Source organism: Macrobrachium nipponense, chromosome 21 (genome assembly GCF_015104395.2).
Source record: "Macrobrachium nipponense isolate FS-2020 chromosome 21, ASM1510439v2, whole genome shotgun sequence".
NCBI classification, from domain to species: Eukaryota; Metazoa; Arthropoda; class Malacostraca; order Decapoda; family Palaemonidae; genus Macrobrachium; species Macrobrachium nipponense.
In genome coordinates, this window is record NC_087212.1 from 50,082,075 (window position 1) to 50,098,332 (window position 16,258).

General features: G+C 37.6%; 1 protein-coding gene across 1 annotated transcript in view; it reads right to left on the minus strand.

Annotated features, from left to right (window-relative positions):
• LOC135197476 (roundabout homolog 2-like) overlaps window positions 1–16,258 on the minus strand; it is a 176,708-nt gene that overhangs the window by 36,363 nt on the left and 124,087 nt on the right. Inside the window, exons 4-9 of the mRNA XM_064224541.1 lie at window positions 9,270–9,423; window positions 8,260–8,390; window positions 5,369–5,537; window positions 3,484–3,581; window positions 2,892–3,112; window positions 2,409–2,694 (exon numbers count right to left, since the gene is read on the minus strand). Of these exons, the coding sequence (XP_064080611.1) occupies window positions 2,409–2,694; window positions 2,892–3,112; window positions 3,484–3,581; window positions 5,369–5,537; window positions 8,260–8,390; window positions 9,270–9,423 (1,059 nt within the window). The remainder of the gene's footprint in view (window positions 1–2,408; window positions 2,695–2,891; window positions 3,113–3,483; window positions 3,582–5,368; window positions 5,538–8,259; window positions 8,391–9,269; window positions 9,424–16,258) is intronic.

Consider the following 16,258-nt stretch of genomic DNA (forward strand, 5'->3'; position numbering starts at 1 on the left):
GCTGCCTTTTCATTGGCTCGTGGGTGGGGAGCTTCTTTTTCATTGGCTGCCTGGCGGCGGGCTCAAGCCAGCTTCCGATCGCATGCTCAGCAGGCGCGCCGATCTTCTCAGCTGCATAACATCACGCCGGGCTTCGTTTTGATTGGGTAAAGGCCGCGTGACGTCACTGCTGGTATTATTCATCGTATTAATGTCACTGCTGGTATTATTCGTCATATTAATGTCGTCTTGGATTGGGGCGTTTTCGGGCGGCGATATGGTGATGTTTGCCGTTGTTGGAGTGTTTCTTCGGATGCAGGTCGGGAGCAAAAAGGACTCCTGTGTCGTATTCATGGAGGGCTTTTGTTCCTGGATGAGTAACGCCTCCAGGAGGCGCAGACGGCGAGGGTCGGGTGCTCTCCCTATTATCCTGGTGTTACGGATGATACAGTCGCGGGAGATTGTGTCTCGGTGGGCGGTGAGGGCGTGGTTCTTGATAGCCCCTTCTTGGGCATGACAGGAGATTCTCTTCGCAAGACGCATGGTAGTCATTCCAATGTACTTCCCAGGACATCCTCAGGCGGGGCATATGTATGTATTGGTATACTACGTTCGTCTGCTTGAGGGGTGTCTCCTGATGGCGGTGAGGGGTTATTTTTCATGATAAGGTCTTTTGTTTTACGGTTTTTGTAGTATATTATAAGGTCCACTATTTTGCCTTCTTCAATGGGGAGGATGTTTTCTTTAATGATCTTCTTCATCGCCTTCTCCTCCTCGTGGTATTGAGAATGCATGAAGGCCTTATAATATATCGTGATGTTCTCGGTGGGGCGGGGTCATGGGTCTTGTTCATAAAATAATAATAATAATAATAATAATAATAATAATAATAATAATAATAATAATAATAATACAGGCAGTCCCTGGTTATCGGTGGACTCAGTTAACGGCGATTCGGTTTTATGAGGCTTGTCTAGCGCCATAAAATTGACGATTTATGGCACCATAATGCGCCGAGTTCCGGTTATCTGCACCATAAGGTGCTATTAAGAGTTATGGCGCCATAACATGTCTAACAGAGGTGCCATTAACCAGTTATTGACGCCATTAATCAGTTATCAGCTACATCCAGGAAACCTTATAGTATTTTAGCATAACAAAAGTCAACTTCTAGGTGGTTATCCCCAAGTATCTTTCACTTCCTTTAATACGTTTCAGTTTTGGCAACATACTTATTTTTTTTACATTAGTATTGTAGTTCATGAAAATTTTCAAGCAAATGATCTCTGGTTTCTTCCCTCAGGATGAATCAATGTTATGTAAGTAATATGAACAAATTATGAGACAACAATACAAGTGGTAATTATTTTGTCATTCAATCATCTTTCCGGTTCTTTTATCCTCACAAATTTTGATCCGAGTATGGCTAGATTGGGATGACTACCTTATGATTCTCTCCTTCCACTAGTATTGAGATATGTAATGATGTCATGAATATGGGCCTTAAAAACAGTATAAATTTAGCTCTAAATTCACTTCAACTTTAACGTATTTATAATTAAATTACCATGAATATTAAAGAAACCATCCTTATATGTATTAGCATCTATTTATACCTAAAAATGTGTGCTACAGGGACATTTCACCGGCCGACACAGGTCGAACCCAGAAATATAGCCTATATCTCTTAAAATTTATAAACCAAATTACCACTGACTTGTAATAATATTTAATAAATGAATTTGGCTGTTAAATGACAATAACTTGTCATTTTTTTTAAATTACAATTATCTGAGCATACATAAATTCTTTTTCAAACAAAAATTATACTCTGTACTTTATAAAAAAAAAAATATCAATATCATTTTACCTAATTTTCACATGAATAAAAGTCCATATAAAAGTAATTTTTACTTGTTGTATCAGACTGAAGGGAACCAGCAGATTTAGAAATACCTTCTGGTGATCAAACTGACAAAACCAACCCAAACTGAAATTGATAGGGCAACTCTAGCAAAGGTTTCCAGCTCCTATGGCCTCAGTAAATAAGACCCTCCAACTAGATTATACTAAGCTAATTCAGACTCAGCCTATAACCTAAAGACTGGATAAATCTATATCAGCAGTGGTCACTTGATAGAATGGAACAATTATGCAAACAAAACCCTACAATAGGCAGGTACAAATATTTTTCCAATTTCCATTAAGAGGCATATATATTGCATGTTAATTTTTTATCTATCTGAGGACCAATATATGGACACTAATCAATGTACGTACCGTACAAGCAAAATTATTATATAACCCACAAAGCACTACATTTGATTATGTGGGTTAAGAACCATCAAAATAAGAAATTCAATTATTGCTAATGAAATAATCGATAGTGAATTACAGAAAATATTACACCAGCTGCTCAATGTTCTCACCGTTTATCTGTAGTGTTCCAGAGCCCAAGAGCATGTACCTTGCATCATTTTCAGCGAGATCATTTCCGTCCTTGCTCCAAGATATTCTTGGCTGGGGGTCACCCGTAGCTTGACAAACAAGTAACGCAACAGCACCTGGTGTAACTGTGAGGTTACGTGGTTTCACAACAAATACAGGAGGAGGATGAAGTGTTGGGGCAGGGACATCAAGAAGGGCTCTTGCAACCAAAGATCCAGCAGCAGATACCGCAGCACATGAATACCAACCAGCTAAACTTCGGCTAACCTAATATACATAAAGATATCTTATAAATAACATAATACAATGTATAAATTAAAAATATATGTTAAACTTTGAATTCAAATGTACTTTAAAGCAAATTATTTGCAGTGTATTCTATTCATTAACTATGGCTGTTTAATTGCTCAGAGCCAGAATACTAGTTGTACACAATGTACGTAATAGCAAATAAAAAAAAGTACCTCATTTATTATAAGTGTGCCTTCTGCATTAACCCAAACGTTGGGTCGGTCATCTGGTTCACCAGAAGGAGTATCCTGTCGAGGAAGTAGCAAATTGTGGTCATCTTGTCTACTCCAAACAACGAGAGGAGGGGGTCGGCCAACAGCAAGACATTCAAATGCAGCTGAAGATCCTGCTGATGCTCGTACATCCTGAGGCCGAACTAAAAATTCAGGTGGTGCTGAAATATAAACAATACATGTATTCAAAATAAATTATTCCTTCACAATATAACCTCAACATTATATATGTATTATACAAAAATATACTAGACTATAATCTTAACAGGTAAAGCACATGTATTGTCAATATTACTTAGTGAAGACTTTAGGATTATTAAATGCCAGTAGGAGTAAGTTTAGAAAAACCAATAAAAACTATACAGAATAACTTTCAAGCAGTAATGAAGTCAGTCACACTTTCACACTGAGATTCCTACAATTGATGCTAATTACTGAATAATTCAGCCAGCCCTATGAGAGCTGAAAGTAAGCTCAGTGGTCCGGTTAAACTACTTTTAATAATAATAATACTGAATAATTCCATACATACTGTACACAGTTAAGGTGGCATTGGTACGAGCAGTGCCGACAACATTAACAGCCTCACAGACGTAAGTATCCTCGTCACTTGGACTCACTCGACTAATCCTGCAATTATAGATTTGAATAGGTTCATGAAAATAAATTCCACATACAATGTAGGTTAAGGTTTCTCTTTAAGACAATGGAAGAAGGGAACAGTACTTTACACACTTAATTCAATGAAATACAGTATATCAAAGGGTATAAAAATATAGACATTCAACTACAAAAACAAATTACCACCACATCTACTAATTTTCATTAAACAAGAATCCCAGAGTAATAATCAATAATTCATGTTACAGGCTTCAAGTGTAAGAAATACTAAAGACTAAGGACTCACTGTACAAGGAATTTTGAAATTCTGTTACACTCATTTCTGAAGGAGAGTTTTGGCACCAGTATTCAGGAACTTCCAGAGTGCAAGCAATCCAGTCCAATTACTTGTTGCTTTATGCATGACACACTTGACCATCAGAAAACTCATCCTTGAGGCCATATCAATAGGCAACTAGTCAAGACTAATAAATTCAGTTCTATCTCATCATTCAATAGGATAAGGTTGTGTGTCTGGTGCATTCTGATGAATATCCTAGCCTTTTAATGAATATCCAAGTAACAAAAATGGATGTTATGGCAAATTGATTTCCCAAACAGTTTTTTCATCTCTTTTTACTATAATGGCCTGCTTTCATTTCATTCCTTTTTCTCTCTCCATACAATCTTCTGAAACCTGATTCTATCTTTCATGCCTCACTACTAGGGTTCAAAATTAACTGCAAAACACAAAACTGGTTAATATTAGTCTGAAATTTTCATAACCGGTTATTAACCGATTAATAAAATGCAAAACAAAACTGCTTGAAGGGCAAAGAAAATTAAATAGTATCTACCATGATAAAATCCTAAACAAAAGAATAAATTCATCTTTTGAGTCATGAATAACGAAAGAATGCACTATTTTCTTTTTCATTATTATTCTTTAATAATTATCTTCATCATTTTTCATAAACATTAGCATTAGACATAAAATCTTTAAAGTAAAGTACGTAACTTGCATGAAGTGCTAAAAGTTAATACTAATCAACCTAATGTGGTCGGAAATGAATGATAAACGATTAACTGGTTAAAAAGGTCTAGTAACCAGTTGAACAAAAAAATTTTAACTGATTAATAACGGGTTATTCTTGACCGGTTTTGAACCCTACTCACTACACCTATCTGGTTTGCCTCCACCTTTGTTTTCCCAATCATCCTGATCATGATGCTTATTTCTTGGTCTTAGCTGTGGTGGTAGGAGTTGACTGTGTCATGGTGGTACAGGAAGGCACTGATATTTTTTACATTAGCTGGCAACCCTTGATAGAAACTGCCACTCACCACAACCCTCTTCACTAACCCATAAAATTGGGAAGCAGCAGATTAAATTATCTCCAAGAGTAAGGAGTCTAAGGAGTGCCTACGTAGACCGAGTGGATTAGGAACAAATCTAAATAAACTTTCAGGAAAAAGTATAGACCTTACACACTATACTTACTTTCCACCTCTGAATAAGTGATCCCTTCTCCACTCTGAACAACAGATTTAAATTATGTACAGTATTGAAGAAATAGCAGATTTCTATTACAAAAGTACTATAAAGGGAAAACATTAAGGTTGCCCGTTTATTTTTACATATTAAAAGCAAAACTGACATGGAGGCTTCAATAATGCAATTACAAAAAGATGGAGGGGAAACTGAAGGGATATAATGTAGAATTTTGGGAAGGGGATTTTTTTTTTATTCCATCTTGGCTTGGATACATTCAGGATGTTTTATGGTACATTAAAAAAACTGAGAAATATTTCAATACCTTAAAGTATGATCATCTAAAATATGTGTACGATGCTCTGGAAGGGGTCCCCGAAGTCTTCGCCAAGACACTTGCGGTGTTGGATCACCACTCACTTGGCATTCAAATTCTACTGTCCGTTCTGTTAATGTTACTGTGTCCTTTGGACCTCTCAGAAAAGTAGGCTTGACTGAAAAAAACAAGAAATGAGAAATTCTATTATCTAGAGCAATCCTGTATTTGATGTCTAATAATTTTATCATTAATGTACCACGTCCAATACACAGGAGAGAGTCGTCCAGATATACAGTATAGGATGACAATAGTTACCCCCCCATATTCAATCTCTAATACTGAAATAGGGAAGCATCACATGTAGGGTGAAGTGGATGGCTACCAACCGTGAGGGAACACCAACTGAATGCTCAGGTATGAAAACTATTTCAAATTTCGCGCAGAAACTCACCACCAACACAGCAACCATCTCAGTGAACAACACAAAAGCAACAGGTTTACGCCATCATGAAGCCTGTGTTTATCAGGTGAGAAAATTGATTTTATGGATGTCTATTTTAATATTTCATGCTTCTCATAAGTTAAGTTTCATTACGACATTTAGCCATATTGAAAAAAAAAAAAAAAAAAAAAAAAAAAAAAAAAAAAAAAAAAAAAAAAAAAAAGGAGGTGCGGGGGACTACCAACCGTAAACATGCAGGAAAATATCGACCACCAACACAGATGCATGAAATTATGAATATTTTTGAAGTTTTAAATATTTTGAAATATTGAATATTTTCAAAATACATAACAAAAAGTGGAACAGCATTTTTGTGTAAAGCTGAAGGTGATATTTAGTGAATTATGATGCAATATCAGTCATTATGCTAAAAACAGTTAATTTTTATTGGGTGGGTTCAACTTTACCTATTTATATTTCTAATGTCATTAAGTCTTTCTGATCTAGCCTACTGCCTTCTTGGAAGCCTAATTATCAGTGTCATTATACTAAAAATAGGAAATTTGGTTTTTGGGGGTGCCCCCAACCCACCGGTTGGTGTTTCCCCACATTAGGAGAACACCAGCAGAGGTCACAAAAATTTTTTAAGTGCGAAATACAATACTTATTCTCTGAGTTGAGGATTTATGAGCACACCATAGGTGCGCCACATTGTGTAGTTTGTTTAGGGCACAGTGTGCACTCTCTCAGGTACAAAATGGAATTTTTAAGCAATTTTTTCTACTAATAGGTCGGTATTCCCCCACCTCACCACAGCTTCCACAACCAACTTCATTACATCTACTGTCTCATCATTGGCATACACATACACATCACCCACAAGACCATTACCTTTGATTACATATTTAGTTTTCTGTAAAAGAAAACCACTGAGATGGCTTTGTCTGCCCTTTCACACTTTTAATGTCTGCCCTCTGATCTTAAAATCTACCAAGGATAGAGGGCTGCAAATTGGTAAGTTGATCATCCACCCTTCAATCATCAAACATACCAAATTGCAGCCTTCTAGCCTCAGTAGTTTTTACTTTATTTAGGTTAAAGTTAGCCATTATTATGTTTCTAGCAAAGGTATTGGACAGGCCACCACCAAGCAGTGTCTGAAAGTTTCAAGGGTTGTGGCTCATACAGCATTACAGTATATATGCAGTACAGAAAAATCGATTACACAGAAGAAACTTCGGGGCATTTTTTACTTGCTTCTTTCAATAATTTGCTCACCTCTGACCTTTTCATCTATATGACACATGAGAGCAGAATTAGGCCCTCTCATTTGTTCATTTCAAGTCACCTGCTAACCAAGCACTTGGACTAAAATATTGTTTCTCACATGACCAAAATACCACAAAAACACGATGTCCCGGTGTTTTTCCGGAATAAAATTTTACCAACGTACACAACAAAGGTGACACTTTGTTACAGGATATCTTACATCCCTACCTAATTTTTTACTGTATTCTGTTATCACGAAAGTTTCACAATTCTGGTAATTTATAAGAGTTACACCACCTTCTTGTAGACATCGCCAGCAAACTCAGAGGAATAGGCTTTCGAACGGTAACTCATGACGTCATTAACTTGCCCCTCCTAGATGGATAATTGGGTATTCGTGAAAGTCTCTACCTCTGGCAAGAACGAAATACAACTAATACTCCTTGTTTACACTTTGTAAGTTGTAGAAGTGGTAGTAGTAGTATTAATTTATATAGGATTTATGCCATGAGGTCGAGCACTGGAATCCTTGAAGAAAAGGGTTTCAGCAAGTAATTCGAGAAATTACTTTCTATCACTATTTCTCCATTGAAAAATTATATATTTACAAACAAATTAATTAAGTAAAGAAAACTTTGGCATTCGTCGTAACTCCTTTGATATTTTTCCTAATATGACGGTGACGATCATTGTAATAAATAGATAATTGCAAAGGATTAGATAGGATTATACGTAGAATTTAGACTTATCATATCCGCCATTCCTGAAGCCTTGACAAGGTACGAATATTCATTCAGAAAATCAGAGATAGCTGTTTGTCGTTATCACCTTGTGGGAGGGGTCAGGACGTCATATGTTTATGTCACGTATAACTTTCAAGACCCCATTCACTAGTGTTCCGCCAGTGTCTTCGGCTGCTTAATTTTACTCTTATGAATATACTTTTTTTCTCATATAAGTGATAATGAATGTTGCCGAAAATTAGGTAGGGATGTAAAGCATACTATGGCTAAGTAATATCTTTGTCAAATGCACATATAAACAGTTATTCCGGAAAAACACCGGAACAAAGGCTCTGAATCTCATAGTAGAGGTTTCACGCTAAACTAAGAGCTGGCCCAGACATGGGCCATTGTAAATATATGTCCTTAACCGATGGCTTCTCATGAAAGTATCGCAAACTTACTATGTACATAGAGGTTAATGGGTGTCGTAGTTTTGGATCCGGCAAGGTTCCACGCTTCACAAGTATACTGACCACCATCATGCTGGTCTACTTGACGTATCACGAGTGTGCCCTCATCCACAACTTCATGTCTGTAGGAAGATTATTTAATGGAGGCACATATAAATATTCTTAGCATATATGCTTGTGGGGATAGGTCAGTATTCTCTGTAGTAAAATGATAAAATCTAAAAGAATTAACAATATCCTACTTAGCAAAAGATCAGATGGTAGTTCAGGGCAATAACTCTACACGGACTACAAGAAACGTTCCAGTGAATACGACAGCCACTCAGGATTGGGGCGTCAATTAATGTACTTCGGCTTGTTTAGTACTAGCCCCTGGGTGCTAATTAAAGTCGACCCCCCAAAAATAATGGCAAATTCTTAATTAGCAGCCTAATTACTATAAGGATCTGTAATTCCCAAGGAAATAACCGACGCGGAGTTATTACCTAGATCTACCGATCTGATTTCTATTGATAGGTGCTACAAAGTCAATTTAGATTAAGAAAAAACCGACTGTTTTCCAAAACCCAAGTAATTCGTGAATTCAAAATAATTCTAAAATTGTTTACAGCCGACAGTTATATGGTTATTTGACTTTGCTATACAATAATAATAATAAAAATATTCATGTTATTATCATTTACTTTCTGGAGAGACGCGCCATGCATTACAATGCCCTAAGGCCTATATTTTTTTATTCATTCTTTCTTTTCAGTTAATGTTCTCACGTATTCCAGTAGAACAACCGTGTCCTGAAAAATTACAATAACGTACCAAAATACTAAGCAACGAAGATAGCATACTTCTGAAATCCAAAACCATACTACCAGCACCTCGATCACCCACTTTCATAGATCATACTATGTGCGTTGTAGTCTCCTTAATACAAAACATAGCATGACTGAAAGACGATCGTTTTTCAGAACAACTTACTTCAGGATAACGGAGGAAAAGTAACTCACTTGTGAGACTCTGGGACTTGAATTAGTTGTCCATTATGACGCCATCTGACCAGTGGCTCGGGATGGCCCCTTGGGGGTATGCACTCCAACAATGCCGTTTCACCGGAGGCAACCACCGTGTCAGCAGGAGACGCACGGAAGTCATCTCGCAGAACTGAAACAAACAATAAAAGACGCACTTGAGAAAATGGACGGGTTTGGAAAAAACAATACATAAAGCATAAAATCAATACAATTTAACATCAATGTCCGCTTTCTCTTGACGGCTTCGTCCTCGGGGACTTCGCTTCGACGCCAATCATCATTAAAATCACAAATGTGGACAGTTTCGTTTTAACAGCGGAATATTCATCCGTATAAACTCATGCAACTCTCCTAATTACAATTAATTAGTAGGGATACGGACGCAGTGAATCGATTCTGACTTTTGAAGCTGTGAAGGGGGAGGGGGGTGGAGGGAAAGGTCTATTTAAAAGATACATTGATTGACATGTAATCACACACAAACACACACACACACATACTATATATACAAGAGAGAGAGAGAAGAGAGAGAGAGAGAGAGAGAGAGAGAGAGAGAGAGAGAGAGAGATCTAGCCAGTAAAAACAACTAACCGGTCCACATTTAGTATCTTGAAATTTGAATCGTAGAATCCCCTATGCAGAAAACTTATTTGTTCGTTTACCTACACAGATAGCTGATCAGATTGCGCCATGAAATTTCATCTTTCAAGCATCTGCAAGTTTGTAAGATATCCGGACCTCTCATCAAGGCTCTCGCAATATCCCACCACTTCTTTATTATACATTTTCACCCACCAAACGCTCTCTATTCCTTTCCATAAGACCAGACTCAAAAGGCACTGATCCATTCTCACACCTCGCTAACCTTCTTGCAGCTTCCGTCACCATCTGCATTTTTCACACTTCCCTTTCATTACTAGAGGGTCAAAGAACATCTTGTTTAACAAAATCAGTTACAAGATGCAATTCTGTGAGGCCCAAGGTATTCCCAACATATTCTCAAATACTATTTTAAAAATGAATTTAAATATTCGTGTAAATATAACCACTCCGTACTAGTTAACAGTACAAGTTCCCAAGACCACAGCCATAATAGGTATTTGGAGAAACCGTCACAGAAGAAGATCAACGATGAAATTCCCTTAACAAAATACATTTTTATTTTCGAACCGAAAATACGAAGGCGAGGGTTTTAAGATGAAAATAGTTACGACGATTAAAATATAGTTGCCATCCTATCACTAATGGATGGTCACGTGTGAGATCGAAAGAGTCTCATCATTCTTGTGACATATGTGACAATTCTGCAAACTTCGCAAACAAAAACCCTTTTTTTGTTTTGAAATCTATTGGGAATCTTTTTCCTCTTTTCATATTTCTTTGTAATGGTCAGCAACGCGATGACAATGAATTCTCAGGCCACCAGTCTCTTGACCTTTTATTACACAACGAGGGGCAATGGCAATTTCTTTTTAGTGCTTGCCCCTCACGCACTCCGTAAACGGAGGAGGAGAAAGAGGAAGAGAAGAAAGAGACAGGTAATGCTTTCCTTCAAAGTCCTTCTTATAGGATGCAGAGGAGAATTCTGTCTTTTAATACGGAGAGAGCCTCCTTCGTCTGAATTTTTTTTAAAGCTACCATCAATACGACAGTTAACAAACAATCAGACAGATTTATGGCCGCAAACTTCCGAGCTAACTGAAGGGCTGTAGACTTGCGATCCAGTTGTGGATACTGGCAGTCGTATTCTTACTCATCCAAACGTTCATTAAGCTAAGTGCTAAATGTACTTTTATGAGTGTGACCATCTGCTAAGTTTGCAGAGGAGCGATACACAGGGGAGATTCTAAATTTGCAAACAACCTTCAGTTCTAGAGCAATCAACACTTAGAGCCCTTGGATTTCTCAGCCAACCATATCTTTTAAGATATTCAAATATTGCTCACAATATACAACTAATATAAATTTGGTCTATCATGTGTGAATAAAGTATTTCGTGGCAACAGTGGGCGCGACTCCCATGCATTGTTATCTTCCTTGTATCTGATTCCTTAGAAGTGACTAGATTTTACTCAGTACAGAAACGTTCCACAACATCAGCCGCTTCATAACCGCCACATAAGACTCACTGGCAGAGCGCAGAATCTCCTACACATATTAAACACACACGTATACACACTTGGCCCTTCAACACTGCTTTGATAAAAATAATGACTCGTATCAGGGTATATGCCACAAACCAAGCAAGTAAATAAAATTCAATGACTGATCTTACCTGTCTCATGAATAAATAAAGCAAGCAGATTAACTACACAATCACAAATATACACACATAGGTATATACATATAAATCTATGACTCACATCGGGATTAGAACCTCGGTCTCTTAAATGAAAGGCCAGGGTGCTACCAACTGAACTACCTGTGTGGATATCAATTGGTAGTGCCCTGACCTTTCATTGGAGAGACGGGCATCAGCAATTCGGGCACAAAGGTCATAAAAGGAGTTGGAACCTGGGTACTTAGTACCTAAGGTTTTTCCCGGGTAGGCGACAAAGGCCTAACATACCAGCGAATTTTACCCAACTCCCGGACCCATCAGCGCTCGAACTGCTAAGATTTCATTCGACTTCACCCTTTCACTGCGAGATATTAGGGAAATGAACACATGGAATGTTAGGCTTTAGTCGCCTGCTCAGGAAAAGCCTTATGCACGTAAGTACTCAGGTTTCAACTCCTTTTATGACCTTTGTGCCCGAATTGCTAATGCCCTGGACTGGACTCACATAAAAGACCGAGGTTCGGTCCCATGATGAATCAGAAATTTATTTCTGTGAAACACGTTCCCATGTTGTTCATTTCCACACACCCACACAAACACACACATACAATACATATATATATAGATATTATATATATTAATATATATATATATTATATTATATATATATACACACATATATACACACACACCCAGTATAAAAATGCAAATTTATCTATTCTAAGTTAGAATATGACATTGTGAGACCTTTGGCTCTGTTTATTATAATTATTTCACGAACCCAAGACTATAGTAAGACATCAAATTTCTTAAAAATGTCCTTACTTTTGGAACATTTACGATACCGTTAAGCCATCTTGAATGTCTATGCACGAAACAATGATAATTGTGATTTTAAAAATGGAAATATTATTTAATATTATTGATGATCGATTACTTTGTTATAAGCCTTTCTCAGTTTGTCCGTCTGTCTCTCTGTCTCATGTATACATATAATGCATTGCATAATTAAGCATGTGCGTATATCTATCTATCTATCTATCTATCTATCTATATATGCATAGGTTGCTGGGTATCAAAGTAACGCAATACGTAACAACATTACCCATCTGCAGATAAGAATTTTTGTTTGATTCCTGACCAAGATCAAAAGGAAAAAAACGGCGCAGCTTTCCTGCTATAAAAAGGAGAGAGTTTACGCAAGCAGACCACCCGGGAGTGGGTAAACACGTTTGCCGAAAATAAATTATAACACTAAGTTTAAAATTATATTCCCTTCCACGAACATATAACAAATTATTCTAATATTAATGACACCCCAAGGGAGCTTGCAATATGAAAGAATTGCATATGATTTTCGAAATTACTCTGCAGTAAATTAAAGAGTAAGAGCGCGGGCCACATGCAGGAAAAGGACGGTACAAGGATGAGTTGAGCGGAATATGCTACTCCCGAGTAGTGCAAAATGGCGCACAAACGTTTTCGACAATAATAATTCAATAAACTACTGTTAAAACGCATAATAAACGTCGAATTAATATGACAATAAACTCCAGTTACTTCAGTTAAAACACAACTAAGTAATATGAACACGCCGTAAAATCATATTATAAAACTGAATTATCATCTAGATGGAAGGAACATACTTTTACGGAAACACATATGATTTATTTGGCAAATTAAGTCAGCCACATATTAAATAAAGAAATAAGTTAATACACATAATAGAGCGTTGGACAAAAAACGCAGCAATAGTTACTGCACATCCTACCATATACGACGCTCGCTTGTACCCTACTTTCCCCATACACGCCTTTCCCGGATGTCTCGGCCTTCTCGTTCAAGCTTTTCCGACACGCCGTCAACTCAAGAATTTCGATGCGTCCCTCTTCTCTTTCCTCTATCCACTTTCAGTCTCTTCGCGTGGCTGAACAAACTCAAAGGAATATGAACAGCCTTTTACTCATAATCATTCTGCTACCGCTTATAACTTTCGTAAGCTTGGTGCCAGGATCCCTTGCATCCATCCACGCATTACAACTTTTGTCTCCCTAGATACTGCACAGTGTCACTGTTAAGCTGTGTCAAAGTCATCAAATAGTCGGAAATGTCGATTGCGACTGCTTACCCTGTATTACTGTCGCAGAGTACACTTTCTGAAAGAGGAAGTTATATGGATTATGCATGTAAGGAACGTGAACAAAAGTTTTAAAAAATGTGAGACCGATGAAACTAAACAGTCGTATTTTTTCCTCTAAAACAACCCTGCTATTAATAATAATAATAATAATAATAATAATAATAATAATAACTAGGAAATATAATAATAACTAATGTAACTAACAATAATAACAATAAATAATAATACTAACTAATAATAGTAATAATAATAAAAAAAAAAAAAAAAAAAAAAAATAATAATAATAATAATAGTTTTATTATTAATTATTATTATTATTATTATTATTATTATTACATTAATTATGATTAATTATATTTTTTTTTTTTTTTTTTTTTTGGTATTATTATGTCTTGTTCTCATGCCAGCAAGCACAAATACAAAAAACGGCATCAGGCAACTTGGCATTCTAGAATGCTTGCAAAAAAGATTACAGAGAAATGCAAATGACATTACTTATGCTAAAGAGCTTCCTTCCCGGTGTGCTTCAGAACGCCTGCGTCCATTGCCCCGCATTTGAGAACAACAAAACAACAGCAGCAACTATGCACGTGAATGCATTTCTTGACGTTAAACCTAAAACTACCGGCGGAAAACAAAAGAAGACTGCACCAATGCAACGAACAATGACGTAGAGGGGAACAGTATCAATAAACTCAGCGCAACGGAATACACAATAAAGGGTATAATGAAGAAGGGCAAAGAAGAGACAAAGGGAGAACGAGAGTGAAGAAACAAATAAATAAAAAAAAATGAGTAAACGGGAGGAGAATAAAGGTCACGGGAGAGAACCCCCAGCATGAGATCCTCATGGCGATGTAATTTGCGGCAGGAAATGAGTGAGAAGGGAACCCACAGGAAGCTATTAGCATCTTGGTCGAGATAAGAGATGCGGATAGTGGATGCTGCGTATTATTATTACACGTGCAATTCACTTTTTTTTCTTTTTTAAACAACAACATCTAAGCCGCTGTGTTTGCAAGGGATGCAAAACAAGTGAACACGAAACACAATGGACGCGGGGAAGCGTCTTCGTAATAAACTGAAAACAAAGGGACGATTTTAGGGTGGAATCATATTCTTGCAAATGTATTTTTTTTCTAACAACCTCTTTACAGCCACGGGTTATAGATGAAACGTATTCGACATGTACCACAAGAACACCATATTAAGATCCACATACATCCCGCTGGAAATCTTTCTTGCAAAATGATCTTGAAGAGATATCAATACAGACTAAGTTTGGTATCCAACTCAAGCCGGTTCTAGGAGAGGTCATAAACACTCTAGACAAAGCAAAGTAATTCCACAACCAATAGTCATTAGACCAAGATCACAAACACGATGCCAGCCATCAAGTACACGGTCAAACGCAAACCATAACCATTATGAAAAGAGATAACTACATAACGAGTTCCTCCCCGAAACCATCGTCATCACCATCCTCGTCAACCCCACCACCATCACCACCAAGTCTGCCAAACCCCATCTTTCTGTGAGCAGCCGAAGGAATCACCATCGTCAATCAGGCCGGGATTCATCAAGAGGCCTGATGACGAGCGCGGGACTCCCAAGTCCGTCCCCCTAACGACCCTATCTCTCCCGTAATTAAACTCCCGTCCAAAGAGAATTCCTCATCTCCATAACTACCGTATGGTGTTAAATTAGTCATAAATGGAACAAGAAGGAAGCGCAGGGGTGAGGGCGGTGGGATGGATGGATGGATGGATGTCGGTTAAGGAGGTTTGTGGAGGGTGACACAGATCGACCGAACCAACCGTCTGAATTGGGCGTCGTCATCATAAGGTCGTAAGTTGACAAGACTTGGCTAAAACCGGTCATCAGTTACCGGACTTCATTCAAACTTCGCTTTTCACAGAAGTTCCTGAAACTCTGCGGAAACCTTCAGTGCCGGGAGGCCGTTCCATACACTTGGAGATGACGAGGATTTATGCCTGGAGATGAAGGATAACGAGAGAGAGAGAGAGAGAGAGAGAGAGAGAGAGAGAAGAGAGAGAGAGAGAGAGAGACTGTCTCTCTCCCAAGATATGAGTAAAATAAAACTCCTGACTTTAATTACCCAGGGTGTACGTGATTCCATTTCCAGGTGCAGATAAAAGAACGAAGCGGGACGAAATTCATCATCTTGTAGCCATTTGGCTCAAATATAATTTACCTGAGCCTTCCTTACCCTGCCTGCGCTCCTTTTAGTGTTGCTCGACGAAACTAGATCAGCAGCAAATAAAAAATACAACGGCGAATAATGATAGAAAATATAACATTCTACCGTGGTGATATTAATACAAAGAAAACCTATTCTTTTTGTACTAGAACTATTGCTACAAAAATTTCCCTCCACTCCTAAATGCTAGTATAACTAAAGAGGAGATCTTTTATGTTTTAACTGCAATCAGTTTTCTTTCTTTTTCTATACCCTGCGCTTGGAGCAGCACTTATAGAAATGACAAAGTGCTCAAGTATGGAAAAACATAAAGCAGAATGGCT